Source organism: Argentina silus (assembly GCF_951799395.1).
Source record: "Argentina silus genome assembly, chromosome: Y".
NCBI classification, from domain to species: domain Eukaryota; kingdom Metazoa; phylum Chordata; class Actinopteri; order Argentiniformes; family Argentinidae; genus Argentina; species Argentina silus.
Window position 1 is genome coordinate 26,682,773 of NC_139654.1, and position 16,933 is coordinate 26,699,705.

Below are 16,933 nucleotides of genomic sequence, written 5' to 3' on the forward strand. Positions count from 1 at the left end.
CGATCCGTTCCATCTTGGGAACGTGTTGACCTGCTGAAGAAAACATATACCTACTCTGATTTGTCCTTTCCTAGCCTAGTATTTTTCCATTACATCATTCTTGTGTTATGCGTGTGTTGCAACATCCATCTTGATGACCTGACCCTAACCTCTCCATGTATTAATCCAACGTACCATGGGACTAATGCTTGATCCATCTCTCATTTATCAACAGGCCATCACATTAGTAAATTTAGCACACTGCAGTAATGTATTTTTCTTATAGCAATAATAAACTGTTTTTTATAATAATGATTTTCAACACTTCTCAACCAAGAGTTAATGATTACCAAAAAAATGTTCCCTGAATCAATGATTAAAAAACATATTAATTCAATTGATTTGCACATGGAGCATCAAATACAATTTCCAACAACTTCTCAATCAAAAGTTAATGATTACCAAAGATAAATGTTTCCTGAATCAGATGATTAAAAAACAAGTTAATTCAATTGATTTGCACATGGAATATCAAATACAATTATTTTAAATCACCCTAAATAAAGAACTGAATATCTTTATTTACTCGTCTGCTATTGAGCATTATAATGCAACTGTTTTCATAAAAATAATTTCTAACAAGACTGAAGACCCATCTCTTCAGGCTACATCTTGACTGTCCCTCCTAAAGACCTCTTCATCCCCACTACCCCCTGTACAGTTTCTCTACTGTAAATAAAAAAAAGTAATTTGTCCTTCTTCTAGCATTGTGACTGCCAATGGCCCCTCGGCATAGATTTGTTTTTCTTATGATAACTGATGTATAGATGATTCACTGACAAATGTACTCGTTGTAAGTCGCTTTGGATCAAGGCTGCTAAATGTCTAAAATGTAAATGTAAAAATGAATGTCTCCCATGGTCGTAGCCACTGATTCTATTCAAATGTATTTGAGCAGAGTAGGCAGGCCGACAGTACCACTCTGCATTTTTTAAGTGTCAATGTTTGGAATATATCCCATGGACGTAGCCATTGATTCTATTCAAATGTATTTAAAACAGGACGTCTTAATATTTGGAATGTCACACGCGGTCCTACATTTGTAGCAAACTATGATACATGATATGACGGACAGGGGTGACAAATAACAGTGAAATACAGACAGTAGGCAACTACAAATTACTTGTTGGATACGGGCAGCAAAACAGTGACAATATAATTTGTTTCATTCTCGTCACTGCACATGGCATGTAAACATTTTTGATTGATTAATGAAAGCTCTCATTTCAATCATGTGAAATACGTTCAACGTGAACTCGCAGTGCCAGAGCGGAAAATTATTGGCACTTTGCTTTGTGAGCGCACTGTGTCCATATAGCTGTTGGAAGGCGTGGAATCAACTGTCCACGAAGACATGATTTGTTCTAAATTAAGGTTTATCCAAGGACATCATTTAGAATTTCTGACCGGACAATAATTTGTCCATTTCCACTTTGAAACAACAACTCATAAGCTACTCTTCAAATAATTAATTAGGCGGCAATGTTTGTAAACACACTGTAAAGCATATACATTATGCTCAACGATGCCTCCTGGTGGTTGTTTTGCCGATGTGAATGACTGGCGGTACTCCTACGACATTGGGCCTCATGCAGGAAGCGATATACGAACAAGTTTCTTCTTATTTTGTTTGTACCCACTGATTTCTGGGATTCACCAATGTGTTCTTATTTCTGCTCTTCTCTTAGATAAGAGAACATTTTACGAGTGGTCGAGAGCACTCTTGCCAAGATAAGAAAAAAACATCTTGTTTCCACAGTCCACAAATTGTTTGTCCAACGCAAGGAAACATACGTTTTAAATTTGAGGAACATAAAAAAACCGCATGAATATCATCTGTTTTCGAGTAATTTAGGCGAAACACACAGCGGTCAAATCCCGTGCCTCCACACCTACAAGTACTTAGCGCCAAGGCTGGAGGTGGCTGTGGGCGTCTTGCCCACCCAATCAAAAGTTAAGAAAAAAATGTTCTGAATTGTTTGAATGTTTAATCTCATATTCGTATTTACTGTAGGTCCATATACTATGTCTATCTATTTAGCGCTGCCCATAGCCACCGCCGGCCTTGCTTGGTGGCTGATTGGTAAGTGATTTGTAATTATGGAAACCATTATCCAGTTTAACCTTTATAAAAACTCAACTTTATCAAAATGTAACATAGGTGACCGAGGTTAGGCCCTCACTCCATGGCTCATGACCCCGCTTGCAAACCCCCAGACCAGACAGGAGCGTTCTTACAACCACCGACACGCGCGCACTCACTCCGTAGTAGAGCTCACAATTGGAGTGCTGAAGGCCAGGTAGATTGTGCCTTGATTCCGCTGGTGGACAGCTTCTATACACCCCGGAGAAAGCTTGTCTAATAACAATGGCCTGCTGTATGCTGCACAATGTGACCATGAGATGGCGTGCCACTTCCAGATCAGATACCCCCTGTAGACGACCGTGGACACACCTTATGGAGATGGCATCATCGTTCGACAGCAGTTAATTGACCGCTTATAAGGTAGGCTAGCATATGGTTTTGTATACCTGTGGGCCTGTAAAGCCCTTTGAGACTGTAAACAGTGATATTGGGCTTTAAATAAACTTGAACTTTAAATGGTGGTGAATAACAAATAAGGAATTCCACACAAGCCAGTTGCAGTGTCACATTTTATTTGGACTTGCTTTTGAGTGTTTCATTAATCCTTTCAAGGTTTTCGGTTATATTATTTAACACAGAAGCCAATTAAATTAAAGTTGTGGAAATAGCTCGTAATGTTGAGAGAATCTGTTGATTTTGCAGGACTGCATCAGAGACTTAAGTCAGAGAGAAAATGTGGCGAGGGCGTTCAGGCTCTGCAGTTTGTGATGATGCACTTGCTTGGCCTTGTTCTGAAAATAAAATCTAAAAATATTTTAATGCAGACGATTGAGTGTTAATTGAAATAACAGCAAAGAAGCCTGTAGACTACCACAGGTAGAAAAAAAGGTTTTGTATAAATTAATTTTAAGGCGTTTATACAGTAGATCTCCAACACGAACATGCAAGATGTACCTTCAGCAACTGGTATGTCTGTAAATGCATCGCTGGTTGGGGCTCGAGTCCCTGGTGTGCCTGGCAGTGTCGGGGGCTTCAGAAACTGATGGAGCGGCATCGCTGTCAAGTGGAGCGTCTGACTGGACACCTGGCAGTGCCGCCTCTCCAATTATTTCTTGAATTCTTAGGTCTACTTGCGAGACCGCCACCTCCTCCTGTCCTCCTCCAGTTGTCATCATGGAGCGCTTGGCTTGGGCAATGCATTTTTTTGCTTCCATTTTTATGTCAAACCATTTTCTTTTAATTTCAGTTACTGTGCCTCTGCTGACACTGCATTTACAGCATCACAAATGTTGTGCCATTGCTGGGTTTTTGATTTTTCTGTAACGCCAGTACTGACGCTCTGGAAAATCACATGTTTACTTTGTTTTAGTTCATTTAACAGTACATCGATTTCACTATTGCTGAAGTTCTTCTTCTTACAGCCTTTTTTTGGTGGCATCTCTCCAATTCTTGGGCATGTGCCAGAATATTTGCACACGGCACAACACCTGCCCTTATATAGTGTTTAGGGGGCGTTACCTATGCCAATAAACAATCGGCCACACGCCTCCAATGTATGATCAAGTGGGATTCATCATTCAGCACACCTGGGTAAGAGCAGATTTGGATGGTTAAGAACTTTTGGTGCATCTGGAGTTGACTTCTCTTATTTTTTCTCTTAACAGAATGTTGCTGCATGAGGCCCATTGTCACACCAGCAAGCAACTTCTAAACTCAGGCCTACTGTAAGCTACTCATTTGCAATGTTTGTAAACACTGAAAGGGGTCTACAACACATTGTAAGCATATCCATTATAATTGTTCAACGATGCCTCCTGGTGGTTGTTTTGCCAAGGTGAATTACCTGAAATAAAGAGCTGACTCCCACCTGCCGTTGCGATACCCCAGCGACATTGTTGCAGAAGCGTGAATCTTTTAAACTCTGACCTACTGTATGGGCTTCGGTAACTGTTAAAAACACATTGCTGAAGTTGTGCAAGAAAGACAAGATTGGTCTTACAGCGAATTGATCTGTATAATTCTTGATTATTGGCAAACAATTGACTTTCATGACAGCAAGTCAGAGAAAAAGTAAATTGTGCATGTCACTGCTTAACAGACAATCAACACAAGAATCTTGCCCAGGTGCAAGATGTCAACAAGCATATACATAAGGATCTCGATCAGGCGCAAGAGGATCTTTATGCGATAAGCCTACTATTAAGTGAGAGAGCCTCTAAGGAGAACATTCAGAGAGATGCGGTAGATGCTTTACTCGTAAGTGAAAAAGCCTCTAAGGAGAGCATTCAGGAGCATTGCCATAGAAGTGCCCCAATGGACTCACTTCTGTATTTGCAACATACATATACACTCACTGAACACTTTATTAGGAATACTAAAAAAATACCCGTTGCTCTCAAAACAGCCTCAATTTTTCGTGGCATTGATTCCACAAGATGTTGGAAACATTCCTTTGAAATTCTGGTCCATGATGACATGATTGCATCACACAATTCTTGCAGATTTTTCAGGTGCACTTTCAAGCTGTGAATCTCCCGTTCTACCACATCCCAAAGGTGTTCTAATAGCTTCAGATCCAGTGACTGGGAAGGCCACTGAAGAACACTGAACTCATTGTCATGTTCATGAAACCAGTTTGAAATGACTTTTGCTTTGTGACATGGTGCATTATCATGCTGGAAGTAGCCAGTAGAAGATGGGTAAATTGTGGCCATGAAGGGATGCACATGGTCAGCAACAATACTCAAATAGGCTATGGCATTCAAGCGATGATTGATTGGTATTAATGGCCCCAAAGTGTGCCAACAAAACATTCCCTACACCATTAGAAGGTGTTCAGGTGTTCCTAATAAAGTGTTCAGTGAGTGTATTTGACCAGGTTAAGCCTAGAAATTGCGTTGTATAATTTGTACATCGGTTGCCTTTCGTAGCCTTTTGATTTCTGCAATTAGTTTCTCGTATATAATTGGGAGAGATATTTCTGACATACATATTGCATGACAGGAAATGTCTCTACTTGACTTAAACTAGTTATTTGCATAAGAGATTCCCGACTAAATCAATATGCAAAGCTTCTAGAGTTTAAGAGTCGTCCGACTATAAGTCTTAGGCTCATCATATCCGGCCACTTACGCAAGTAGGAAGCCAATCCATCATCTTTTATTAATTGGAGTCAGATGGAACTCAATTAGACTAACTATCATTGATCCCTGATCAATCCAAGAATGGGCGAGTCTACTGGGCGACGTCTAATGTTGTGTCCCCTAAATTGTGGGAAATTCCCAGTCAATCATACAAATGGATGACTGTGCGACAAACGAATAGATAACATGTTTTTCTTTCCAGGTAATATTTAGAACCCATGTGCGGATGCCACATGTTTCAGTCTCATGCTTTCCAGATGATGTTACTCAAAGCCAGACAAATGCTTAGTGCATTTGGTAACTACTGTTGACACTGCCTTATCGTCTTTTTCAGGGTTTCCCTGAGTCTCACATTGAGTGGCTTTCGACCGCACATGGGGAATATTCTGTTTCTAGATTGTTATACAGTGCCCTGCATAAGTAATGGGACAGTGAAGCATTCTTTCTGCTTTTGGCTTTATACTCCAAAAGTTTGGATTTGAAATGAACCAATTACTATGAGGTTGAAATTGAGTTTCTCAGCTTTTATTTGAGGGTATTTGTGAACATTAATTTCACCATTTAGAAGTGACAACACTTTTTATACATAGTCTCTCTATTTCAGGGCACCAAAAGTAATGGGACAATTGGCTAGTCAGGTGTGTTCCATTACATAATTTGTGCAGGCATAAGAGAGCTGTCAATGTCTAGTATTGATTCTAGGCTTCGAGTTTGCCTTTGGAGTCTGCTATTGGTGTCTCTCTGTAATGGTTCCATCCATCTGAACACTAGGGGGCGGCAGCACTCAGATGCATTCTATTATTAATCAAGGCCTCTCCTTATAAGTTGTGTGTTTTCCTCTGTTCTTTGTCGTAGCTTGATACTTGCCATGTACTACAGTCTCTCAAGCGAACCTAAGTTTATGTCCTTGACTATTCTCTCGCATCCAGTGCTAGAGTTAAAGATAGCTTTTGTTTGTTATTTTTTAAGTCCTTGCCTGTACTCTTCTGTGGAATTCCAAGTAAAGTGGCCTATTGCCTTTCATCTTCATTCTTTTTTAATTTAGCAAACATGTATATTTATGTTATAAAACAACACATAACTTGTGTAAAGTTTTTCTAAATCTGATTTAATCTAAGTCTTCATTGTACTGTTAGGGTTAGCACATATCCATGTTGTTTATCTCTAACCTTCTCTACATATTGTGGCGCCCGCCCCGTGCCTAAGCCCATGCGCGAGTGTGGAACGGTGGTAAATGGAGTGTATATCTCGCCTCGCTTTGTCTCTGCTGTCCCTCTCTTGCCCCGTGTTGTCTTTGGCAGGACCATATATGGAGTTCCTGCGCCCCAAGTGGCCACAGCTGCAACCAGTGGAGATAATCACCGTATGCCCATACATGGAGTTCCTGCTCATCAAGGCACAGCTGAAGGGCATCAGCAGGAGCAGCAGAGACCCTACGAAAGGTAGCTACGGCGAAACACGGAGGAGTGGATGAGAGAGAGAGTAAGCAAAGTCACCGTTGTCCTGTGTATGATCCCTGACTGTAGAAGAGCCCCCTTTGAAGCCCGACCCCGAGAACGTCCGAGAGCCCGCTACGTTGCCAACCTTCGCCTGTCTGACTACCCCGCTGCCTGCCCCGACCTGGAACGTAAGAGGACCACCCACCGTGTACCGAACCCCCTGCTATCTTCCCGACGACGGATCTCCTGCGAGGCCCTTGAACGACACGACGCCTTCTCACCCCCACCCTCTCTCTATCATTTCCCTCTCCCCGCTAATCAAATAAATATTTTTGATTGTAATTCTGGTGTGGACCTCTCTGCTTACACTGTGTTTGGGTCCGTGACACGCCCGCACACCCCGGCGGCCGTCACAATATGTTTAAAGATTGAAGATATGTTTTGATACTTGAAGGTTACAATGCCAAGCCTATGGAATTGTTCCTGGGCACATGTTTCAACATTGACTGTTTACTGTCAAACCTTTTCCTATATTTTTGTTTGCAAGGTGATCTCTTTCTCTCAAGAAGGGGGTAGCTCATTTGAATATGCAGTGACATCTTTTCTATGGGAAAGTTAAATCTGCTATTATTAAAATGTAAACTTTGCATCTTATATGGTTTTTAGAAGGATCTGTTTCCTCTGCTTCCCTTTTATCCTTTTATATCCTCAATACTATCAGGCCATTCAAAGCATTTTGATAATTATTATGTTCTTGTACTGATTGTGTGTGTGTGTGTTTTGCCTGTGACGTTATAGCTTGTTTGCAGAAAGTTGTTTTATAAGGGATTTGCATGTCAAGGACAGTGCCTCCTACCTTTGGAAGTGTGCTGCCATCGACGACCGCTCACCTCTTTCCAGGGTCTCTCAAGACTTTTCTCATGTACACTTTCGATGCCTTTCTTTCTTGCCTCTGTTGTGTCCAAGGGGTGGACTGAAGGGGGAGACAAATCTGCCCCCCGACTTGAGATCCCTTCCCCTGATGGGCCAAATGGCTATTGTGAATTCTAACTTTGATGTTGAGTGGCTCTTGGAATGTTTGGAAACTGAAGTGTAATTTGACTGGTACTGATAAGATGATTGGTTCTCCTTTACAGACAGCTCTTGATTTGAATACTGATGGTTGAAAGACCGAATATATAAAACAGAATGTTGAGGAACATACACTACATAGCCAAAAGTATGTGGACACCCCTTCTAATTAGTGGGTTCGGCTATTTCAGCCACATCCATTGCTAATAGGTGTATAAAACCAAGCATACAGCCATGCAATCTTCATAGACAAACATTGGCAGTAGAATGGGTCGTACTGAAGAGCTCAGTGACTTTCAACGTGGCACTGCCATAGGATGCCACCTTTCCAACAAGTCAGTTCGTAAAATTTCTGCCCTGCTAGAGCTTCCCCGGTCAACTGTAAGTGCTGTTATTGTGAAGTGGAAACGTCTAGGAGCAACAACAGCTCAGCCACGAAGTGGTAGGCCACACAAGCTCACAGAACGGGACCGCCAAGTGCTGAAGCGTGTAAAAATCATCTGTCCTCGGTTGCAACACTTACTACTGAGTTCTGCCTCTGGAAGCAACGTCAGCACAAGAACTGTTCGAGCTTCATGAAATGGGTTTCCATGATCCCTATATATTTTCTGATCCCCTCATCATGACTGATTAAACTAAACATATTCTCCAAATGAATCAATGGGATTTACAAATGTACTGTTAACTATTACCAGTACATGCTTTATGTTGAATACTCAGATACAATGAGCAATGAGTCAGGATCTCTTGCACTGGTTCTCTATGGCTCAGTCGGTAGAGCATGGCGCTAAGAACGCTTAGGTTGTGGGTTTGATTCCCACTGGGACCATATATACTGAAAAATGTATGCACTCTACAATGTAAGTCGCTTTGGATAAAAGCGTCAGCTAAATGTCTCGCTTCCTTCTCAAAACACATTGGAGGAGAGGTAGGAGGTTCCTCACATCTGACCTTCTCTTCCAATTAGTTTTAAGAAGGAGGCGAGGAGAGTGGACACGAGGAATCAAGGACTTGAGATTTGACCCATGTTACCCTCCAATAAAGAGACAGATACTATATTGATACTAACCACGATACCACAGCAATTTTTTAAATTATTTTACCTCTTATGTAGGCTCAGGTTACATTGCTCTCTCTCTCCTGGGAGTTTGAAATGCAGATTGTGCTCCCTTTCTCTCTCTCTGTGTGTGTGTGTGCGCGTGCATGTTATCTATGTGTGTGTAGAGCACAGTCCTATGTCTCTGGGTGTTATGTCAACGAATGGTGTGACACACTGTGTGTATTAATCAAGAGTTAACGCTCTAAATCACCTACCTGTCCAGACATTCTCCAGCTCATCATTAATTTAGTGGACCTGGAGCTGGTCCAGCCTTTGTGTGTGTGTCTGCACATGTGTGTTCACGAACCGTCTCCATCAGTGTGTGTCTGTGTGTGTGTGACCAGAGGATGAAACAGCCGTATGAAAGATCTGTGGAAAGCTGATGAAAAGAACCAAAGCCACTTAAATTAAGACATCCACAAGCAACAGATAAGTGACACACAGCTGCTCTATCTATGCTTACTTCTATACCAGGGATTAGAGTTTTGGTAGGCAGGAACAGCATATTAGATTAGAATTCAATCCAAACAAAGGCTTTTTTCACTTTTATATCACTTACACATATCAAGACTTGGATAAGTTGAATCAGGTGTGTTAGTGCTGGGCTGGAACAAACGGCCTGAAGTTTTCTTTGATCAGGGCCTCATACACACACACACAGAAACAAACATGTGGTTAATTACTGTATGGTATGTATGCATTAAGGTGTAGAAGGGAACCTGATGCTCACACACACACACCCGGAAACACACACACACAGAACTCTAGATCAACTTTCCAGATCAGAAACCCAGTCAATGGCTTAATCTCTGATAACCCAGCGTTGGAACACCAAGAGAGAGAAAGAGAAAACACTCCTTCAAACAAGAGTCCTTACCACAGCGTGTGTGTGTGTACTGTATGACATTTGAGTGTAAACCACAGCTGGCTGTGAGGATGTTACTGATCTCCACGCATGTGGCTTTCTTCCAGCACTCATCCGTGGACGGCTTCACGGACCACCCCGCCCCCCCGGCCTGCCACGATGCCGCAGCTCCCTCACCTTCACAGAGGAAGACTCTCACGTCGGCAACTACCACCTCCTCAAGACCATCGGCAAGGGCAACTTCGCCAAGGTCAAGCTAGCGCGCCAGGTGCTAACTGTACGAGAGGTGAGAGCAGTCCCTTTGGTCCAACTTTGTTGTTCCTCTTTCGGTGGTACAGTATGTAGATGTTCAGGCTGACAAATTAGGTATTGATCGTTTAATGGGTATAAACGACAACTCTACAACAACTGTTGAAATGCAGAAACTACATTCACTGATTATCTTATGCCACTCTAGTAGCTGTACATTTAAACTGTTGGAATGTCTTTAATGTATTAGATGTATAGGATGTTACCTCATAGAATTATTGAGAAATCTGACAGAACTTTATATATCTGCTAGCTAAGTGCTCTCTAACTTGGGCATGGAGAAGATTACATTCAATGGCATTCATTGGGTTCAAATGCATGTCAGTTGGTTGTCAATAGGTGATTGAGACAGATAGGACATTTGGTATTCTGAGGATTGCAGATACAATGGACAACCCTTTTCCCTGTATGTCAGGACTGTCGTTGTCCGTCAGCTCTGTGGACTACTTACATATTTAAGTTTGTTTCACTTACTTCTGGCTGAAGCCAAAAATCCCTTCATTTTTCCCATCATTTCTTTTTAAAATAACTAATACAAGGGCAATTGACGTGACGTTTTTTTTCACAATATTTTGTGTCCAAAGACAATATTTTAATATCAAAATAATAGATTTTTTACATCCCATTCTACATGTACTCCTTTTGTTGGTACCACTTCAATTAATCATGAATGTTTGCAGTTTTGGTGTATCAAAGGATGAAAATATCATACTAGGTAACCGTCCGAGGTTGAATTTGAACAACAAAACGGCCTCAGCACCCAGTGCGTCAGTTGTCGGCAGAGATTCCCCAGTGAACCCGAGCCCATCGAGCCAGTCTCCAGGTTTCCCGAGCATCCCGAGCCCACCGAGCCAGTCTCCCGGTTTCCCGAGCACCCAAAGCTCCCCGAGCCAAGCCCTAGCCACAAACCGGCTACAGGAGCTAAGGTGGTTTTAGCCAACACAGCACTTACAATAATGCGCAGTCCCTCCCGAGCCCCAGACCGGCACCCATTCCGAGTCCCTGACCGGTTTCAGCCCAAGCCCCTACCGGCCCTGGTCCCCCCTGTCCCTGGACTTTTTCCCAGGGGCTGGCCACCATACTGGCGGTCGTCGACCAGCATGGTGGTCACTTTGGCACCGCAGCTGGAGCCACTCCTGTCACGGTTCCGTCTGGCCACCAGAGGGTGGCAGGGATCTCCCCCAGAGACTATGGAATCCCTGGTGTTGCTAATCACTAATTAGGGACCCTTTCCCTTTGAAAAATTTGTTTTTGTTTGTGCTTTGTCCTAGCTTGGAATCGCCTATGTTATCCTCGCGAACCTTCCCTAGTTTTATCTTGTGTTCCTCCATCGCGAGTATTCCTGGGTTTTGTATTCTGTATTTGTATCTGTTTTCCTTTGTATCCCTGTGGATTACTCAAGTAAAGTGGCTTTTGCCTTTCACTGCATTTCTCTGCTCCTGGGCCCTACTCTACACAACCTCACACAAAAGTGCTCTGAAATTGGTTTAATTCACATTACAATTGTAAATGATTATTGTTGGTATGATGTCATGATATGACATCAAAGCCTACACTGTGATGGATCCTCTGATCAAATGAGGTTGATTCCAGCATGACTTTGATTTTCTCCAATTACTTTCAAATATACAAATTCATGCCTTGGCTGTCGCAATGTTTTTTATGACCCAGATCGGATGATAGAAGTGTTCTCTTACTTCTATAAAGTGCTGAAGTCATATGGAAGAGTCTGAGCCAGCCAAGGGGCGGGAACGCGCAGGGATTGTATGAGCGTATTGTATCAGCATGAGCAAGGCACTGAGAACGAGAATGGAAATCTTATGACACTTCTCCATCCCCGCTGCCTTTAAGACAGCCAGAGTTAAACCTCTTCTCAAGAAGCCATCACTGGACCCATCTGTTGTCCAAAACTATACATGATATGACAGACAGGAGCGAAAAAGAACAGTCAAATACAGACGGTAGGCAACTACAAATGACTCATTGGATACGGGCAGTAAAACAGGGAAAATATAATTTGTTTTATTTTCGTCATTGCACATGGCATGTCAATATTTTTGATTGATTCATGAAAGCTCTCATTTTAATCATGTGAAATATGTTCAATGTGAAGTCGCGGTGCCAGAGTGGAAAATTATTGACATGAACTGTGCTCTTTGCTTTGTGAGCGTGCTGTGTCCATATAGCCTTCTGCTGAATCAACTGAGAAACATTATATCGCTATGAGTTAATAATATGCAATTTCGCGGACACACATATTCCATGTCTGACATCATTTTATGAAGTGTCCATGAAGACATGATTTGTTCTAAATTAAGGTTTATCCAAGGACATCATTTCAATTTTCTCTCCGACCAGACAATCATCTTGGTCCTTTTCCAAATTGAAACAATAACTCATAAGCTACTCTTCACATAATTCATCAGGCGGCAATATTTGTAAATACGCTATAACACATTGTAAGCATATCCATTAGAATTGCTCAACGAAGCCTCCTGGTGGTTGTTTTGCCGAGGTGAATGACCTGAAATAAAACTCGCTGGTGCGACATCATCACACCAGCGGCCAACTTTTAAACTCCAGCCTACTGTACTTATCCTCCAATATTCCGTCAACCTGTTTTGCTGTAATGAAAATACAGAGTGAGGAGGGGGGTACCATGGGTCTTCTTTGCTTATCGTAGAAACAAAGTCATCTTGCAAGTGGATTTTGGAATTAATTAGGCCTCTGAAAGATTCCTTTGGAAGTCTGATGAGGAGAGTTTCACTCCCAAATATTATCTCATGGGAATGAAGGCCTTCAATGGCCAAAGCGAGAAGGGTCCCTGGTACCACCTTGGCACTAACAACATGTTTTTTTATCTGTTATGAATGTACATTGTATGCTGAATGTATCAACAAAACCGATCATTACATGAACTGACTCATTATTGAGGTCATCACCTGGAAGTATGGTTGTACTGGTCACCTGAAATATTACACTAAGATGTTATAATATGCTGAATTTGATAAGGAGAACCAATTATTGCAAGGCGCATTCTGACGTAAATCTAAGTATAAAGAATAATGCACAAGGGAAATGCTCTTGGAGAAATGATTGAATACTTGTTATAATTGTTGTCGAGTTTCTCCTGGGCCTTTATGACAAATAAACATAATCTACACTCAGCAAATCCACCGTCTGATATTTCTTCATTATTGACCACCTCCTGCAGTCCTTCAAAAGCATCTGCTAAATGGCATATATTAAGTTCTGAATGTGAAAGCACAGTATTTAGGCCTCATATTCTATTGAAATGTGTGTTTAAGCAGCTCTGGATGTTGATTTCAATGTGAGTAGGGGAAATCCTGATCTAGGTGCAGTAGCAAGCTACATCCATTCTAGCAGTCCCATAGTGCACTTCTCAGCCTCTTCCTGGCAACCTTTGGCCTGCAGCCAGAAACCACCTCTATATGTCTCAGTGGCTTCTTATGAAACCAGTGCAATAGACCAGTCTGTCTGGTACTGTAGACCTATTACCAGTGTGTGGGTATACTGTCCAGCTCTAGCTCTTCTTGTCAGATGACAGTTAAGGTCATAGAGATGATTACTGTTTTATTTTTATGGTTAATGTTGTCTCTGAAGAAGCTAGAAAGGGTGCAGACAGACCAGCCGCATGCCACCAGTAATTAGCCAACCCTGAGCCCAGGGACAACATGAACTTACTAACCCAGCTACACATACTGTACTGTCTGTAGGCCTGAGGTCCTCTGTGTCTGTCTGCACATTTTGTGTCTTTGTGTGTGCATGCTGTGGGGCACCGCACTTCGAGGGGCTATGTTGACAGAGGTCTGAGCGCAACAGAACAGACAGAGTCGGCAGTACAGTAAATAATAAAGGATTTTATTGTCGTCGATCCTTGACCGGGCAGGGGGAATGGGGAGAAAATAACATTTCTTTCTGGATCGGGGTATCTCACTTGCTCTGACTCGGTCTCGTGGCCTGTAGAAAACACAAAAGGCAGAGGTCAGTCTCGCTCCCCCCTTAGGGTGTCTCACCTGCCCTCGTCTTGCTGGGGCTCGTGGGTCGCTGCTTTTCTGGGTTCCGTCCGCCCTTCTCTGGTTGGGGGAGGTGGGCGTCGTGAGGAGCTCCATCATTTGATTGAGAATGTTTGATACCTGATCTGTGGTGCATAATCTGGGTTTTAAAGAAACACAAAGGAATGTAGAACCTTCATCTAATCTGTCCTCTCATCTTTATTTCCCTTTTCCAGGTGGCTGTGAAGATTATAGATAAAACCCAGCTGAACCCCACTAGTCTACAGAGGGTAAGATATTTGCCTTTTATGTACCGTCTCACAATATACACACACACACTGGGTTTAACCTGACACTATCCTAATCCTAAACCTTGCGTCAATTGCTGTACATGTTTAGCCTAACTTTAAGGCTTGATATTACCTTTGAGAAAAGTCAATTCACAAATGTTGGTACTATGAGCGTTATACTGCAGCTGACTACAAGCAAACTTTTCTCTAAGGTCTTCTTTCTCTGTCCTTTGGCTATTAGGCAGGCCACTGTCAATTACATTGGCTAGCTTTGTGTTGGCTTGGACATCAGTGCAATTTCTTATTGTGTCTACATCCGATGTTCTGTTTCTGTTGTCTTTGAACTCAGTACTTTACATAATTAAATTTCAACAAAAAAATAAATTAAATAGATGAACAGAAGGTTTGTATAATCTCAACTCTCTCCTTCCCTGTGGGTTTGTGGTTTGCTCGTAGCTAAAAAATACCCCCGGCTGCCTGTTATATACTCCTGTCTAACAGTCATAACCAATTAGAGAGAAGCGCCTGATTTTCTGATCACTTATCCCAAATTCCTGCTGCTCTGATGATTAAATAAACACACACACAATCCACAGGCTGCATCGTTACTGCTTGCATCGCCATGATTTCACTGTCTGGCAGGTTTTTACTTCATACAAGCATTATAGGTGTTATAAAGGTGTGGCATCAGCATGTTGCAAGGTCCTTCAAAAAGCAATGATCTTATTGATGAGAGAATGAAACAAGAAACCTTTCTTTGAACTTTCTAAGCTACATGGGTAGTTGATACTGTTTGATATTTTTTTATTAATTTAACCTTTATTTATACTGGGGAAAAAACACACTTAGGCCTCTTTTGCAGGTGCACCATGTCCACAATATTTACACAATAACAAAACAACACAGTTAAATACAGAAATCATATAAAACCATTATATAATATATAAGGAGAAACAATCACATCCTTCACCAAGGAGGTGCTCAATTAACTCCCTAAATTGCCTGAGCGGCACCAGAACATCCGACTGAAATTTTTCTGTAGCAGTGAGGTGCACCATAAGTATAAGCGGATTTACCCAATTTGGTGGAGACCCAAGGAACCTCAAAAGTTAACCAACTCTGAGAACGAGTTAGGTAATTTATGTTCTTGAATTTAAATAATGATGTCAGGCAAGCTGGGAGTCTATGCAGTAGGGCTTTATACACAACAAGGGAGTAATGAAGAGATCTACGGGACTTTAACGAGGTCCAGCCAACCTTTTGATAAAGCATGCAATGACACTGGCAAAAACGTGAGTGACGTGACGTGCATGGCAGGTTGAATGAGCGGAGTAAGACGCTGTCCATGATTATTAGATAAGTCTAAGTTTAAAAGCAAATACAAACTATAACATACTGGCGGAGTTAAAGGAATTGGAAAAGTTTATTTATCAACACTTCGACATGGCTACAAAGAAAAAAGAGCCAGAAAACAAGAGAACCAGATTGGAACTCTCAAGCGCAAGTGAACCAGACATGACTGAGTTAACCTCGGCTGACCGTGCCCTGCTCAATGCAATGCACGCACAACTTGAACAACTAAAAAAGCTGGATCTACTACACGATATGAGTAAGGACATAAACGATCTAAAAACGTCTGTAGACTTCACGAAGAATTAAAAGAAGAAAATGCCACATTGAAATTGACGGTGAATGCCCTACAGACCGACGTGGAGAGGCTATCGATAGAAAACAAACGCATGAAGACAGACATGCTTGATTTACAGTGTCGGAGTATGAGAAATAATGTAATTATTATGGGATTAAAGGAAGAAGAAGGAGAGGATTACACTGCAACTGAAAACATCGTCAAGGCACAACTACCGAAGCTCTCAATTGAAAGAGCGCACCGACTAGGCCGCATAAAGAAACGCGAAAGTCCTAGGCCAGTGGTGGTGAGATTCCTAAACAATAAAAGTAAGATGGATGTGATGGATCGAGGCAACAAACTGAAAGGCTCACATTACTCAATGTTCGAGCAATTCCCTCGTGAGATTGTGGAAAGAAGACGCCTACTTGTCCTAATAATGAAAGAACACAAAGCTCAGAAAATCGAGGCCCGATTAGTTGTGGATAAACTATACAGAAATCCCAAAGTTACGACATGGTTGTGAGTAAACTTCTGCCTCAGATTACATTGAGTGCACTAGGTAAGTGACGTTTATTTAATTTTGCTGATGGTGATGTTAACATATTTCTGACTTCGTCTGGGAACTGAGAGCCTAACGGGCTACATGGACTTTGTTAGCATTAGGAAAAAAGAGTGAACTTTGAGTTAATATCTGGAAGAATTAAAATAAGAAGAAAGAGAGACAGTGACACTCAAATTATATCAGGATTCATGGCGCTTGTTTTTTTTTCTTTCTTTTTGTGTTTGTTTGATTGGCTGTTTGATTTGCTGGAGTACGATGATAAAGTAGGGGAGATGGGATCTTGGGAGGGAAAGGGGGGAAGAGTTTGAGCTAAGATGTGTGGTTGTGTGGATCAAGAGAGAACTTGACTCTAAGGATAATACATTATATAATGAGCCTTCCAAT

At 41.8% G+C, this 16,933-nt stretch overlaps 1 protein-coding gene across 1 annotated transcript in view; it reads left to right on the top strand.

Annotated features, from left to right (window-relative positions):
• LOC310824043 (serine/threonine-protein kinase MARK1-like) overlaps window positions 1-16,933 on the top strand; it is a gene marked incomplete at both ends in the record, with an annotated part of 89,229 nt that overhangs the window by 24,296 nt on the left and 48,000 nt on the right. Inside the window, 3 exon segments of the mRNA XM_083696934.1 lie at window positions 9,850-9,883; window positions 9,886-10,028; window positions 14,304-14,357. Coding sequence (XP_083553060.1) covers window positions 9,850-9,883; window positions 9,886-10,028; window positions 14,304-14,357 — 231 coding nt within the window.